Here is a 13,507-nt window from a genome sequence, read left to right as displayed (position 1 = left end):
TTCATTTGTTTTTTGAATAAACTGTGTGTTTTTTGTTTTTTCCATTTTCTCAAATGTAAATTTATGACTATGTTCAATCTTGAGGGCCTCGCTATCTCGGCAGCTAGGGCAGGCAGAACAATAATTCTTTTTGCAATGGAAACCTGTATGCGTATAGAATCCAAGTATGATAATGGAATTTAGAGCCCATGCCTTTTTAATTAATTACTCATAAAAATTGTAATATGTTGCCAAGTGCTTTTTAGAATGTAAAGTTCATTCTGCTGTAAAATAGCTAAAAAAAGGCAAAAATAGGAAAACTGCTTGCATCGTTTCAATCTTAGTCATTAATATATGTTGCCATATCTTAATGTCGCTTTTAATTAAGCAAATTTTTTTCTACTGAGGCCTAAACAATGGGGGTGAACTTAAGGTATCTCGGGAACGAGATGAGTTACAGGAAAAGTAATTACTATTTGAAATCAGCAGAAAAACTGCACAAGTGTGCACAGTTTTCATCAAGATCACTGAAGAAATAACAAAAAAATGTCTAAAATGAGTCTGCCCCCTTAAGGTTGTGTCAAACAAAGATGCGGGCCCTCAAGAATTCCCTTCCTTCATTCTTTCCTTTAATATCACCTTCATAATGAAATGGTTCGCATAACCATTAGCACTCAGCTGGGAACAAATATGATGAGGACGGGCTAGCCAAGCGCGAAACGAGCCTGGGCGAACTAGCTACAAATGTACTCCATCATCATTTTGTGATGACGATGACACTACCACTACATCCTGCACTCGCAAATGTGGTTGTCGCGAATGTGGTTTTGGTTTCATACTCGACTGTAACGCAACAGACCCTTCACCGTAGTAACACGCTGGCGATTTTCAAACTTGTTTTGAAAAATTTGTCCTTTTTTAATATATCTTTGCACCATAAAATCAGCCTGCGATGTAAAATACCGTAGCCTATAAACGATGGAATGAAAAGTTACCCAGTCTTGCACCAAAACCACGCACTGCATCACTACGCGGCACAGTTTCGTTTTCATGTGGCAGCCAGTGTGCTGAAAAGGATTTGTTTTGTCATGTGGCTTACGTACTTTCGTCAAGTCAGCAGTTGGTGCGATGTCCCTTCGTCTTCATGCTATTGGCCGTACGCACAAGCTCTGCGGAGTCGCACACAAAACTATCGCATTGAGCCAGTGTAATTTCGCAAAATTGACTGTGTTCGTCAGCTCCATAAGCGCATCTGTGCACGCCATCACGTGACGCAAATGTTTCCACGTCATTGACTGTGTGCGTTATCCCCACAAAGTTGCAGAGACCTTTGCACACATGGTCATGTCACCTACAGTTATTTTTTTTCCTGTGTGTGCTATCGCAGCCTGTGCATGCTATCTCCTGTGTGAGCGTGCGACTTCTGCATACTTTCGTTTTCACACATGCCACTGCTTGCAATACAGCCGCAACTCTGAAATGGAAACGACTGAACAGTCCCAACAGACTTCTACCTGGCCATGAGAAGCGTGATTGGGAACTATTTCGAAAAAGTTTCACAGCCTGATGCACTCTGCCGCTCCTGCATAACTATGCTAAAGACTCCAACGGCAACGACGACCACTCTCGTGAACCATTTGAATCGGTGCAAAACTTTATACAATAGAAACACCGCTGATACGTTTTTGAAGGGACCGTAGGAAATAAACGTAAGAGACGGGAAACGTAAGAGCCGAAAAACGGGAAAAACGGCAAATATTTAGTGGTACAGCATTTTATTTCAATTCTTACGAGCAGCGCGGAAATTGGCGCGCTCAGCCGCGATCTAGTCGATGAAGAGAACGCGGAGCTTAGGACGGCCTTATCCACAGAAAGTGTAATCACGTATGTGATTTTTTTAACACCACAGCTGTAGGCATGAAAGCACTAAGCACACGCAATCACGACCGGGCGCGGCGAGTCCGACCGCGAACCGCACGCGACGACCATGCGAGCTCCAACCAGCTCGAACTCCTCCCGCTCTCCGACAAATACGATGATGATGAGTCTACGCCAACGCGATGGCAGAAGTGAATGCAATCTCGAAGGCCTTGCTTTCGCAAGCAATTACGTCATACACGCCATGTTTGTGCAATGCAAATCTCAGAGGCTATGCTTTTGTCAATAGTAAATGCCAATCTCGACAGGCCTTGCTTTCGCGAGCATTACGTCATAGACCGCCATCTTTGCAATTTGAATCTCGAAGGCCATGCTTTTGTTTGCATCATTGATAAGATTCTGTTGCTTGCGCCTCTCATGCAGCTAATATTCCGGTCAAACGAGCCAAGCTGCGTGAAATGCGTCATGGCCGCTCTCTTTGGTAGTCACTCCGGTCGGCTCCGGGCGCACTTCGCGACGTATCATACGGGAACGGTCCGACAGTTAGCGACGTACAGCGGGGTCCCAATACATTGTATCCTATGGGAGCTATGCCGGGACCGCGGAAAACGACGTAACAGCCGGAAAACCAGCAGTGAGGAACGTAACAGCGGGTTTCTACTGTATGCGAATTTCAAGTTTCAAAGTGGATGCCAATCAGCCAAGCGGCGTTGCCCGATTCAAAACAGAAGGCTATGTACCTGAATAATGGCATAATGACAGCACTTGACAGGCAGCCATACGCGATCGTGCAAGATCGTGGCTTATGGACCTTTTGAATGAGGCAATCCCAGGTTATCGGCATCATCAAGAAACGATGCTGTCTCGTACACAGGTGCCAAAGTTTTACGACGACACCAGAGAGCGGGTTCGTATGGAGCTAAACAAAGCATTCAGTGATGGCATGGCATGACTCGTGTTCACATCTGACATTCGTATGTCACGAGCAAATGAAAGAGACATCAGCCTGACATGCCACTTTCTGGACAGCCAGTTCAATCTGACCTGGTACAACCTGAGCACCAGACACTTTCCAGGAAAGCATACAGCTCGCAGAATCACTTCAGCTCGTGGCTGAATGGGAAATCCCAGAGAATGCATTTCCTATTTATGTTGCGACAGATAATCCACGCAACATCACGGTTGTCACTAATGCTCTTCCTTGGGTTGAAAGAACTTGTTTTGCACACACCTTGCAACTGGCTAACCAGGATGCCAAAGAAATCACCCGATGCTTTTCTGCGCTTTGCAAGAAAGCAAGAAGCATTGTTGGACATTACAGACACAGCCCGAGAGCACATGAAAGGCTAAACTGTTGCAAAAAAAAAAAAAAAAAAACTAAACAGGCAACTTCTTCGACTTTTACAGGATGTCGAAACGTGGTGGAATACCAAAATCATAACACTTTCCAGGATTTTAGAACTGAGAGAGGCAATAACCATCGACCTCGCTTCTGAAGATGAGTACATCGAACATTTTTCAGCAACAGAATGGGGACATATTAATGAGTACGTGGCTGCTCTGAAACCGCTTGAAGAAGCGAAAACTACAGCTGGAGCTGATAGCTACTCAACCCTTTCAGCTGTTATACCGATCCTTTACTGCTTGCTCACTCACCTGGGCAGTTCTACGCCCCCACAGTTTGTAACATCTGTGTTTTCTGATAACCGGACCAAGTGCCTGAAAACAAGATTTCCTGACTACAAAGTTGATGAAGCAGCAAGCTTGGCAACGTTCTCGGACCTTCATTTCAAGATTGTGGTGGAATAGCGACATTGCAATGTTTTCCAGGATTTTACTGAGAAGATACAACAATGAGCAGCTGGCTTCGCAACTTAGTAGTTGAAAGAGCACAAAAAAATTCCAATGCTCAAAAGAGCACAATGTTCTACAAAGTAAGGGTAGCGGCTAAATCCTTTAGGAACCAAGCTGGTGAAACTGAACAAAATGCTGGCGTAAGGAGACGCCGCCGGGAGCAAAGCAACCTTCTTGCTGTCCATCGCTTCAATGCAAACTCAGCGGTGAGAACTAGCATGTTAACAGCAAGGTATGAGCCATCTGCTGATCCCTGTCAGGACAAGGTGCACACGACTGCACCTGGCAGTATGCAGTGCCTGACGGAGTGACAGAGCCCCCCCCCCCCCGTTTGGGACTGCCCCCTTTCACTCGATGAAAGGCAGCCGCTGCATTTCCTTTTCACTTGAGCCATGATTGTCAACTACTCTCACACGTAGAACATACGACATGCAGGGGGCAATGTTATCGAATTGGAACTTCAAGACAACGCTGATGGCGACGACAAAAATACACCTGTAGCGTCCATATAACAGCTATCGCAATGGAAACAGTGAACCGTTGAAAGTGCAGGTGCTATGCGTACCATGTGTCCAGGGGCGTGGCGTGATGCCGGCCAGTAGCTGCTCCTCTCGGTTGTGCATGCGCAGCAGGTCTGCTTCCACCAACTCCAAGCGTGTCGGCCACGCAGCCACCTGGGCCTACGTGTGATCGAAGTTTAAGCCCAACAGGAGTATGGATGCTCCCTTGCTGGTCTTTACAAAGGTAAAGGCAACACGGGACTCTTAATCCTGCAGTTCTCTCAAAGCCAATGATGACAAGCTGCAATGTTGATCCCCAATTGCAATTTCACTGCATTTACAACTTCAATGCTTTGCAGAATAGTCGATTTTCAACTACTGTTAAACAGAACATTTACCTGTTCCCAAATAAATCCTTTTTAACAATGAAAAATGCACACAGAACATTTCCTTTAACCCCTTCAACAGTGGTGGCTACGTTTGTGTACACAACTTGTTTATGCTAGTTGCGTCAAGTTATGGCCAAAAGAGAGCAAGATACATTGCTCATTGGATGATTTGAACCTTCTGCATAGTCAATATGTCTTTACTTTACTGCAGTGTGCTGCGTATGGCTGTAGCCGATCGCTTTGGTGAAAACACTACGATATTCAACGTGTTGTTCGACGTGCCACGTTCCAGAACCAACGTCAAAAGTATTACTTTTCTTTTCTCAAAATGAATGCAACCAAAAACTAATTGTTTACCCATTTGGAGCCTAGGATTCCATGCTATTTATGTCAAAATGGAGCATGACTGGCAGCAGAATAATGAAATATTTAATTACATGATCATTAGAATTATTTACTGAAACTTACAAAACAACAGATACAACTTTTCTTTCCTGAAATGTAATAGCATTGAGTCCCTTGGATTATGGTACTATTTGAATTTGACACATTTGTAGACAGTGCATCATAATTCGCGCCCGAAGAGGTTAAAGGGACACTAAAGAGAAACAATGAATTGGTTTAGATTGATAAATTGTGCTCTCAGAACTCTAATGTCGTGCATTTCGACATCATAGGTTTATTAACAGAGGAGAAAATCAAGTTCAAAGTTTCACTTTTAAATTTCGCGCCGAAAATCTCCCGCATGACGTCACGAATTTCAAAGTGTACTTATCGTATTTTGGAGCCATTGGCTCAACAAAATTACCCCAAACTTGGTATGTTAAGTCTATGGCCACCTCAGAGGACAATGTACTCCATTTTTACCCATTAAGAACTACGTGGTCCCTAGTAGGCGCCGTCAAAACGTGACATCACGGCGAATGGTGCGGAAACTTCAAGGTGGCATCACCACCCACATTTTGTTTTTGCACGTTTTCTCGCTTACCAAGCGCCTTCTCGCAAAAGGCGTGGTGTTTTTGGTATCGTGAAAGAGTAGTTTACTTATATGAGAAAAATCGTTTTGCTCTTAGTGTCCCTTTAATATGAATTCAATGGAACAATGAAAGCTTGCTCAACTTATCAGAAGTGCCTCCAAGAAAGGAATGACAACATATTCTGGTGCATCCTAGTATCCGTTACTCAAATACGCGAATGAAGTACCGCACTTTCTCGCGTATAACCTGCCCCTCTTTATGACCTGCACCCTCCACTACATATCACAGGAAAAAAAATTTAAGGAAAGAAAATCCTTGCATATTCACGCAAAGCCGTCTTACTTGCATTACCATGAAGCCATGCCATGAAGTCAACTTGTGCACAGAAATTTGTGCATAACACCCACCCCGACTTTAGTTACAAATGCTCAGTATATTTCGAGCGGGTCATACACAATAAAAATATAGTACATTTATAATGGAAAGGCAATTCTAAAATAAGCATTTATTTGAGTCTTGATTATTGAAAATGACACCTTCAAGCACTCTTGCTCAGTTTTACGTAATAATCTGTGATGGCTTTTTGCCACTGTTGAACAAATCGGCATGCCATCAGAAATGAAGACAAAGCTGTTTTCATTGGCAATGGCAGACCAATTTTTCCAGCGAAATTTAGGTCTGGCAGCTCAGTGGAATTTCTAATGTGACCAAGACACAATTTCCTTTCAGAACGAGAACTAGCTGGCTGCCCGAGGACTGGTATAACTATGAAAGTTGAAGATGCCCAATGGTGGCATTAACTACGATTAACTACTTTAACTGCAAGGCAGTTCATATTACCGTAAAATCCTGATAGATGGCCCACCCATGATCTAGAGAAAATCATGGGAACATATGAGGTGGGCAAACTTTTGGTGTGCAGTAAAGTAAGTTCAAAAATGTATAGCAGCCAAAGACTTAACCCTTGTTTATTAGCACTGACTTCATTTGTCGTAAAAACCATCAAACACACAGTTGCTGTCAAACAAATGGTTCAACATGGTTGGCAGGGCAGCGGAAGCAATCTGTTCTCCGCCTTCCGACCAATCGAGGAGCCGGCAAAAATTTCGTCTCTCATGGCCACCGAAGCCTTGAAAACGAAGTTGACAACACCTTGTCGCAATGACTTCTTGAAATGGCCGTAATACATCACAGCCCCAGTTGTCACCAGAAGTGTTGAATGTTGGGTGAGTTCATGTAAGATATATATTTGTACAAGATCATTGGAAAACAAACCAAACGTCCCCATATAGTTCAGTATCCTGAAAAATTCAGTCATATAGTAGAATTCTTTCCAAAGGAGTATTGACACAAAAATTGCATATGTTACTTTTTCTCTTGAAATAAGTAGATAATGATGATCTTATCACGACTGGGAACCTCATTTGGTAATGCGTGCGACAGTTAATTATGCGCAGATATTTTTAAAGCAGCTGGCAGCCGTTTCTGTTTCAGAGAGTGCCAAGCGAGATGGAACCAGAATGGTTTTTTTTTTGTGAAACACAGCTGCCCAACTGAGCACATAAAACAGTGAAGCATGCACTGTATGCAGCACAGTGTTCACGTGAGCAATGCGTTGAGAACTGCAGCAGTGAGCGTACGCAAGGAGCATAGCCGCCAACACAAACTGGTTGCGTAGTTGGTTGTTAGTTTAAACTTGGTTTAGATTAAAGCTGCGATGATTTCGATATTGCAAAATCCTCCGTTTCAAGCTCAGTTGTGCAGCATCCACATTAAAATCAATTTTAAATATGTCCTTGGCCATATTAGTCAATATTTGGGAGATGATGTGTGTAGCCCCCACAAATCTGTCTTACAAGTTATCTCGCCTTCAAAATTTTGTGTCGGTACTCCTTAATAGGAGCTCACTGTATGTTGTTGAGTGCAGAAATAAAATGAGGCTTCCATCCCAAAGTATCACACAAATTGTTGCAACTTCTTTGGAAGTCTTTTGCAAAAAAAAAAAAGGAAACTTTGAAAATATATGTTACAAAGCAAAATGAAGTCACTTTCCGTCAGAATAATAATAATAATAATACTCTTCAAGGATTAAAGTTACTCGCCCTTGTGTCATGTCCATTATGAGGGACTTCCTTCGAGCCAACATACACGGATACCCTGTTTGCGAAGCTGTCTGTTTTGTCTAAAGTGCCGGATAGAGTCTACTGGGGACTTCACCTACTAGTTGCACGGTGTAGCTTGTTACCAAACCTGACATTGCAAGACTGCAAGCACCCACCCTGAGCTTGGGCAGGAAGCACTGACGGTGCTCGAACATGCGCATCCGTGATGTGATACGGCCTGCCTCGACCAGGCGTCGGCTCAGCAGGCCAGGCCCTGCGTTGGCCTCCAACACCAGGGGCGGGCAGCCACCAGGCCAGTGGACCAGATGCTCCTCCAGCAAGTCTGGACACGATACAATTAGATTGATGGCATGTGGTTTTCTACTGATGCAAGGGCCAGGGTGGCCAAAGAGTGCCACGACTCGCAATGTGATGTTAAAGGTGATCACGATGAGCAGGATGCATATGGCTTACTGTAAGTGGCCTAAAGACACACACTATGTGAAAGTGTAAAAGATAAAGATACTACAGTAGAACCCCGCTGTTTACGTTCCCTCACTGCTGCCGTTTTCCCGGCTGTTACTTCATTTTCCGCCGGTCCCGGCATGCTCCCATAGGATACATGTATTGGGACCCCGCTGGTACGTACGTAACTGTCGGGACCGTTCCCGTCTGATACGTCGCGATGTGGCGCCGGAGCCGATGCCGAGTGACTACCCAAAGAGGCGGCCCATGTGTGCATTTTCACGCAGCTTGGCCCTCGTTTGACCGTAATATTAGCCGCATGAGAGGCGCAAGCAACAGAATCTTTCAAGTGATGCAAACAAAAGCATGGCCTTCGAGATTCAAATTGCAAAGATGGCGTCTATGACGTAACTGCCCGCGAAAGCAAGGCCTTCGAGATTGGCATTTACTATTGACAAAAGCATAACCTCTGAGATTTGCATTGCACGAACATGGCGTGTATGACGTAATTGCTTGCGAAAGCAAGGCCTTCGAGATTGGCATTCACTTCTGCCATCGCGTTGGCGTAGACTCATCATCATCGTTATTGTCGGAGAACGGGAGGAGTTCGAGCTGGTTGGAGCTCGCTTGGTCGTGCGTGCGGTTCGCGGTCGGACTCGCCGCGCCGGTCGTGATTGCGTGTGCTTAGTTCTTTCATGCCTACAGCTGTTGGTGTTAAAAAAATCACATACGCTGATTACATTTCTGTGGATGAGGCCGTCCTAAGCTCCGCGTTTCTATCCATCGACTAGATGCTGAGCGCGCCAATTTTCGAGCTGCTCGTAAGAATTGAAATAAAATTCTGTACCACTAAATATTTTGCCGTTTTCCTGTTTTTCGGCTCTTACGTTTCCCGTCTCTACGTTTATTTCCTACGGTCCCTTCAAAAACGTATCAGCGGGGTTCTACTGTATAAAAAAAAACTCACAGGGTCCCTTTTGCATTTGCCTAAGACAACTCGAGGTAAAAGCCATCTTTTTTGTCTTTTTCTTCTCGTTTTATTCCCTTACTGGCCACTGACTCCAACACTTTGTGAGTAAAGCAGTGAAAAAATTAATACTCACCCAATGCAGCAGTGTGCACATGGAAAAGATCTTCAGGCTGCCCTGTTTTGCGGCTAAGAAGTGCAGGGAAGCTGTTGCACAGTGCCAAGAGCTCGGGGTCGCTGGACACCGCACGATGCTGCAGCAGCCGCAGCTGAGTGACCAGGTGGCGCCCTCTTACCAACATGTTCACTATAAGCAGTACAACATAGCTCCATTACAGACACAACCATGAATGCATACAACCTTGACATTCTTAACGAAAAATCTCACATGAACAACTAATTTTTTCTCCTTTCAATCAAAGTGTACATACAGGTTTGGGATACCATAATGCTAAACAAAAAACTTTCCGCAGTCATCATTTTTCTGTGCACCCAGTGACTGAAATCACCTTTCTGCAAGAGCTGTCACTACAATCAAGCGTTATTATAATGACGCAAGATATCATGCATTAATTGATACAACAACGTAATCAAAATTTCCTTTAAAATTAGCAACGAAATCGAGGCACATAAAATAATTTTGAGGCAGTGAAGACCTTCTTGCAAAAGATTTAATGAATCAGTTTTACTCGACAACAATGCTTTACTGATTGCTTCCCATTAGCGTTACGTGAAGATGCTACACAGCATGCATTAAGGCAGTCCAGTACTCCCTCACTAAACAACTTCGCAATGTGCTGAGCTTGCTGTCTGATCGCCTTCACTTGTTCCAATACCGTACGTCTTTTCTTCTTGAACAGTCGGCATCTTTTACGCGTCTTGCATTTTGTAGGCCTCAAAGATTTCACACATCAATTGGTCTGGGTGGTAGAAAAGAATCTTTGTCCCAGCAAATTCTGCGGTGCCCTCACATCCTCGCCAATACATTGCCAAAAGTGAAGAGCAAACATTGCCTCTTGGGCACATGTTTACACACCACCTTGCTTGGCCAATGTACACACTCCCACACATGAGAGGGATGCTGTACCGGACATCAGTGGGGTACGACGAAAACACATTTATGTGCTTTACCTTGCTTAGTGTGCCTATGAATCTTTAACATACACCTTTTTCTGCATGTTTTTTCATCGCTGTGCAGACGCTGCCTACTTATTTCTTGGCTGGGAAAACTACATCCAAGCCACGCCGCGATCCCACCTTTTTTTACCTATGCAATGGTTGGTAGACGTATGGTCTAACGGCTATTTTTTTCCTTTCCTATTCCTTTGCTGGTGCCACATTTTTACCCTTCAAGGTACACTTTAAATCTCGAATGAGCTTCTCACAGGCCTAGAATATCACACTGTCCAGACATCTAGCTTCTTCTAGCCTCAAAATCTGTGCCTTTTGCCCTTTCTTTCTGCCCTTTTGTGGTCGCACTATTTGGTTATTGAAGATCTGAGGGTTGAAAAAGCAATTTTTACGTTTTTAGAGCGAGCTGGATCCAACGAAAGCAGTGGTTTGATGTAGGAGGGCGATAGTCCCAAATAAGTTCTTCGTCTCCAAAAGCCAAACTTAAATCTAAAAACTGTACAAACCTTCCGACGACGTTTACCATGTGAATTTTAGCCCAAGGCCTTTTGTTAAGAGCATGTGGCGCCCTTTCTAACATCGCTATAATCGATGACCAGGTTCGGCAGGCAACATTGGTCCCGAGACCGTAATAAACACCGACAAGCGCAGCTCTCGGTCAGCAGCTATGACCGCCGTCATGCTGTTGGGTCGTCCTTCCTAAACGCGGGTGCCTTGGCCCCCACCCTCGTCCACGATCCTCGGGCAGATCGTGACACCTTTCTCGTTACAAGTTTTTTAAACATTTATCGTATTGTTCATGAAGTTGCTCTTTTTTTCTACAAAAATGATGCAATCATCAACATACCTAAAGACATTCTTTGTGGGTGTGTTCAAATAGCTTTCAATTGCCTATTGACCTTGCCCAGGAAAATGATGCCACTTTTGAACCGATGCGCACCCTGTTTTATATTATGAATCCTGTTTTATATCAGAATTCTTTCTAAATAAAACGTTCAGTTGTTAATAGCACTTTGCGCTGCCTTGCAAAGTGTCCGTTTTAGTAGTCATTTTCCAAACATGAACTTAATTTTCTGCTCTCCATTCAGCTAGCCAGTGATGCGAGACGGAAGATGGTGAAAAAACATTTCACTCAAACGCGCCCATCATTGAAGCTGCCGACTTGATGGTCAGAAAACAGTGGCACTGCTCATTAAGTGAGTGAATCACAGATGACACCACAGTCACATGATGGGCTCCTCAGAGGCTTGTAGCCAGGAATTTTTTTCAGGGGGGGGGGGGCACTTGCTGAAAACCTTGACTATTTGAGAAAAACACCTATGTTTATTATTTATTTTTGGTCAAAACACCTACTTCACCAAGTTGTCGGGGGACAAGGGGGGGGAAGGGCCCTTCCCCTGGTTACGGGCCTGGCTCCTCAGTGTCTCTGGCATGCCACATTTCAGGCAAGAAGTCATAACGAAATAATGGTTAAAACCAAGTCACTTCCATTCACCCTTCAACTTTGCTCCAAACAAGCCTATGTTTATAATCACACAAAAAGGTTTTGATGTAAGAACTGTACGAATAAAGTTACCTTAAATATGTGTGTGTTGACACCAGCATCAATTGCTCACCTAACGTAGCCAGAAGACTGTAATGTTGAAAGTGGTCCTCTGCAAGAGCATTTGTGTTGAATCACGTGTTTCTCATGGTTGGCTTTCTGCAATGGCAAGCATGATTTCATCCCATAATTCTTGTACACAATATCATTGTGTTATACGGTTCCGCAACAGCCTCAGAGACATGATACACAGAAGGCCACTCAATAAACTCTGCATATTACAGTGAAATGTTTAGGTGAGACAAGTGCTCAGCTGTAGACAAAAGTAAACTTGCAAATTTTTTTTCATATACCTTTTCTTTTTTCATTTATGTCTCACAGTAAATTGAGCGGTCAATGCAAGCACAGCGATTAAGATTTGTGAGCTCTGCTGCATTGGCATCACTCAAAATAAGACAAAAAGCCTTCAAAATATTGAAAACAAAATGGTAATGACTGGTACTACATAGAAGTAAGGCATCCAGTTTAACTCAAAACGACATGCAGCTGGAAAAACTGCAACATTACGAGATTTGAGGCATCATGTGACAAATACCTCCTAGTTAGCTTAGTAACCGACAGCAATGCATGTCATCGATGCCATAACTCTAGACCTAGGGCTAGTTATTCTGCGAGTTCCCTCAGGCTCTATTTTAACACTTTGGCGTTAAAGAGCCCGTGTCACAGAATTTCCATTGTCGGTGTCATTTGTTGCCGGTGAAGAATCGGGATGGATGCAAAGAATAGAAATCAAGGGTTAGAGCTGCAATCAAACCCAGATATTCTCTGTGGCATTCAGGTGCTCTACCACACAGCCACACCAGTGCTTGAAACTGTTTCGAAAAAAAAAAAAAAATCCTATCCAGGCGTCATGCAGTGCGAGGAGCCTCGTTAACACATGTAATATTGCGTGGCAGAAGCGAAGAATTGCACCAGGTGTCCCACCATGTGAATTGCGCAACAAGTGGGTGTCCATTAAGTAGAAAGCACTGACGCATATTTAATCATCATCCCTGCACTGGCAGAGTGTGCAGCTGCGCATATTGCTTTATGGACGCATATTGGGTACTTCGCTAATTCGCAAAATGATGAATTATGGTGCAGAGGGCACTTTACAACTGTACTTGCAGTAGGCATTCTAGGACAGTTTAGAACGGCCAACGTTATGCATGCTGATGTTCCTTTCCTCACGGCACAGTCAAGGTGCTCGCCGAGAAGTGAAGCAAGGCTGCCGATCGAGAAGGCAATGCAAACGGGCCCGGTTTACACTATCGCGCTCCACTCTCGAATGTAAAGCTTAAGGGTCCTCAAATTTTATACATTCAAGAAAAACTAGTAAAGTTTCGCGCATAATTTGTGAATAGTGTCTACTTTAGACTCTACATGGTGAAAATGCAAGATTTACAATAGAACACTGCATAAGCTCTCTAAAGAAAGTTAAAAATACATTGCCCATGGCTGATGAAAACTAACAGACAATAATGTCACGGAAGGTATAGGGGATGCTATATGTAGTAATTAGGATATAAATGTGAAGTAGACGAAAAGATAACTTGCCGCTGGCAAGGACCGACGGCAAGTTATCTTTTCGTCCACTTTACTTTCTTCACATTTATATCCCAATTACTACAAATAGCATCCCCTATACCTTCCGTGGCATTACCGTCTGTTAGTTCTCATTAA

General features: G+C 43.8%; 1 protein-coding gene across 6 annotated transcripts in view; it reads right to left on the bottom strand.

Moving 5' to 3' along the window:
• LOC119375550 (dimethyladenosine transferase 2, mitochondrial) overlaps window positions 1–13,507 on the bottom strand; it is a 203,694-nt gene that overhangs the window by 36,569 nt on the left and 153,618 nt on the right. For 3 of the 6 annotated variants that reach the window (XM_049420374.1, XM_049420371.1, XM_049420373.1), the window contains 2 exons: window positions 11,859–11,944; window positions 9,248–9,418 (listed from right to left, as the gene is read on the bottom strand). In XM_049420374.1, the coding sequence (XP_049276331.1) occupies window positions 9,248–9,413 (166 nt within the window). In that variant the 5' untranslated portion in view covers window positions 9,414–9,418; window positions 11,859–11,944. Of the gene's footprint in view, window positions 1–7,855; window positions 8,023–9,247; window positions 9,419–11,858; window positions 11,945–13,507 lie in introns of all 6 variants that reach the window. The other 3 variants (XM_049420375.1, XM_037645746.2, XM_049420372.1) reach the window with 2 other exon arrangements.

The sequence above is a fragment of the Rhipicephalus sanguineus genome, chromosome 11 (assembly GCF_013339695.2).
Source record: "Rhipicephalus sanguineus isolate Rsan-2018 chromosome 11, BIME_Rsan_1.4, whole genome shotgun sequence".
Lineage (NCBI taxonomy): Eukaryota > Metazoa > Arthropoda > Arachnida > Ixodida > Ixodidae > Rhipicephalus > Rhipicephalus sanguineus.
The sequence above is the reverse complement of the archived record's forward strand: the minus strand, read 5'-3'. Positions and strand labels throughout refer to the sequence as shown.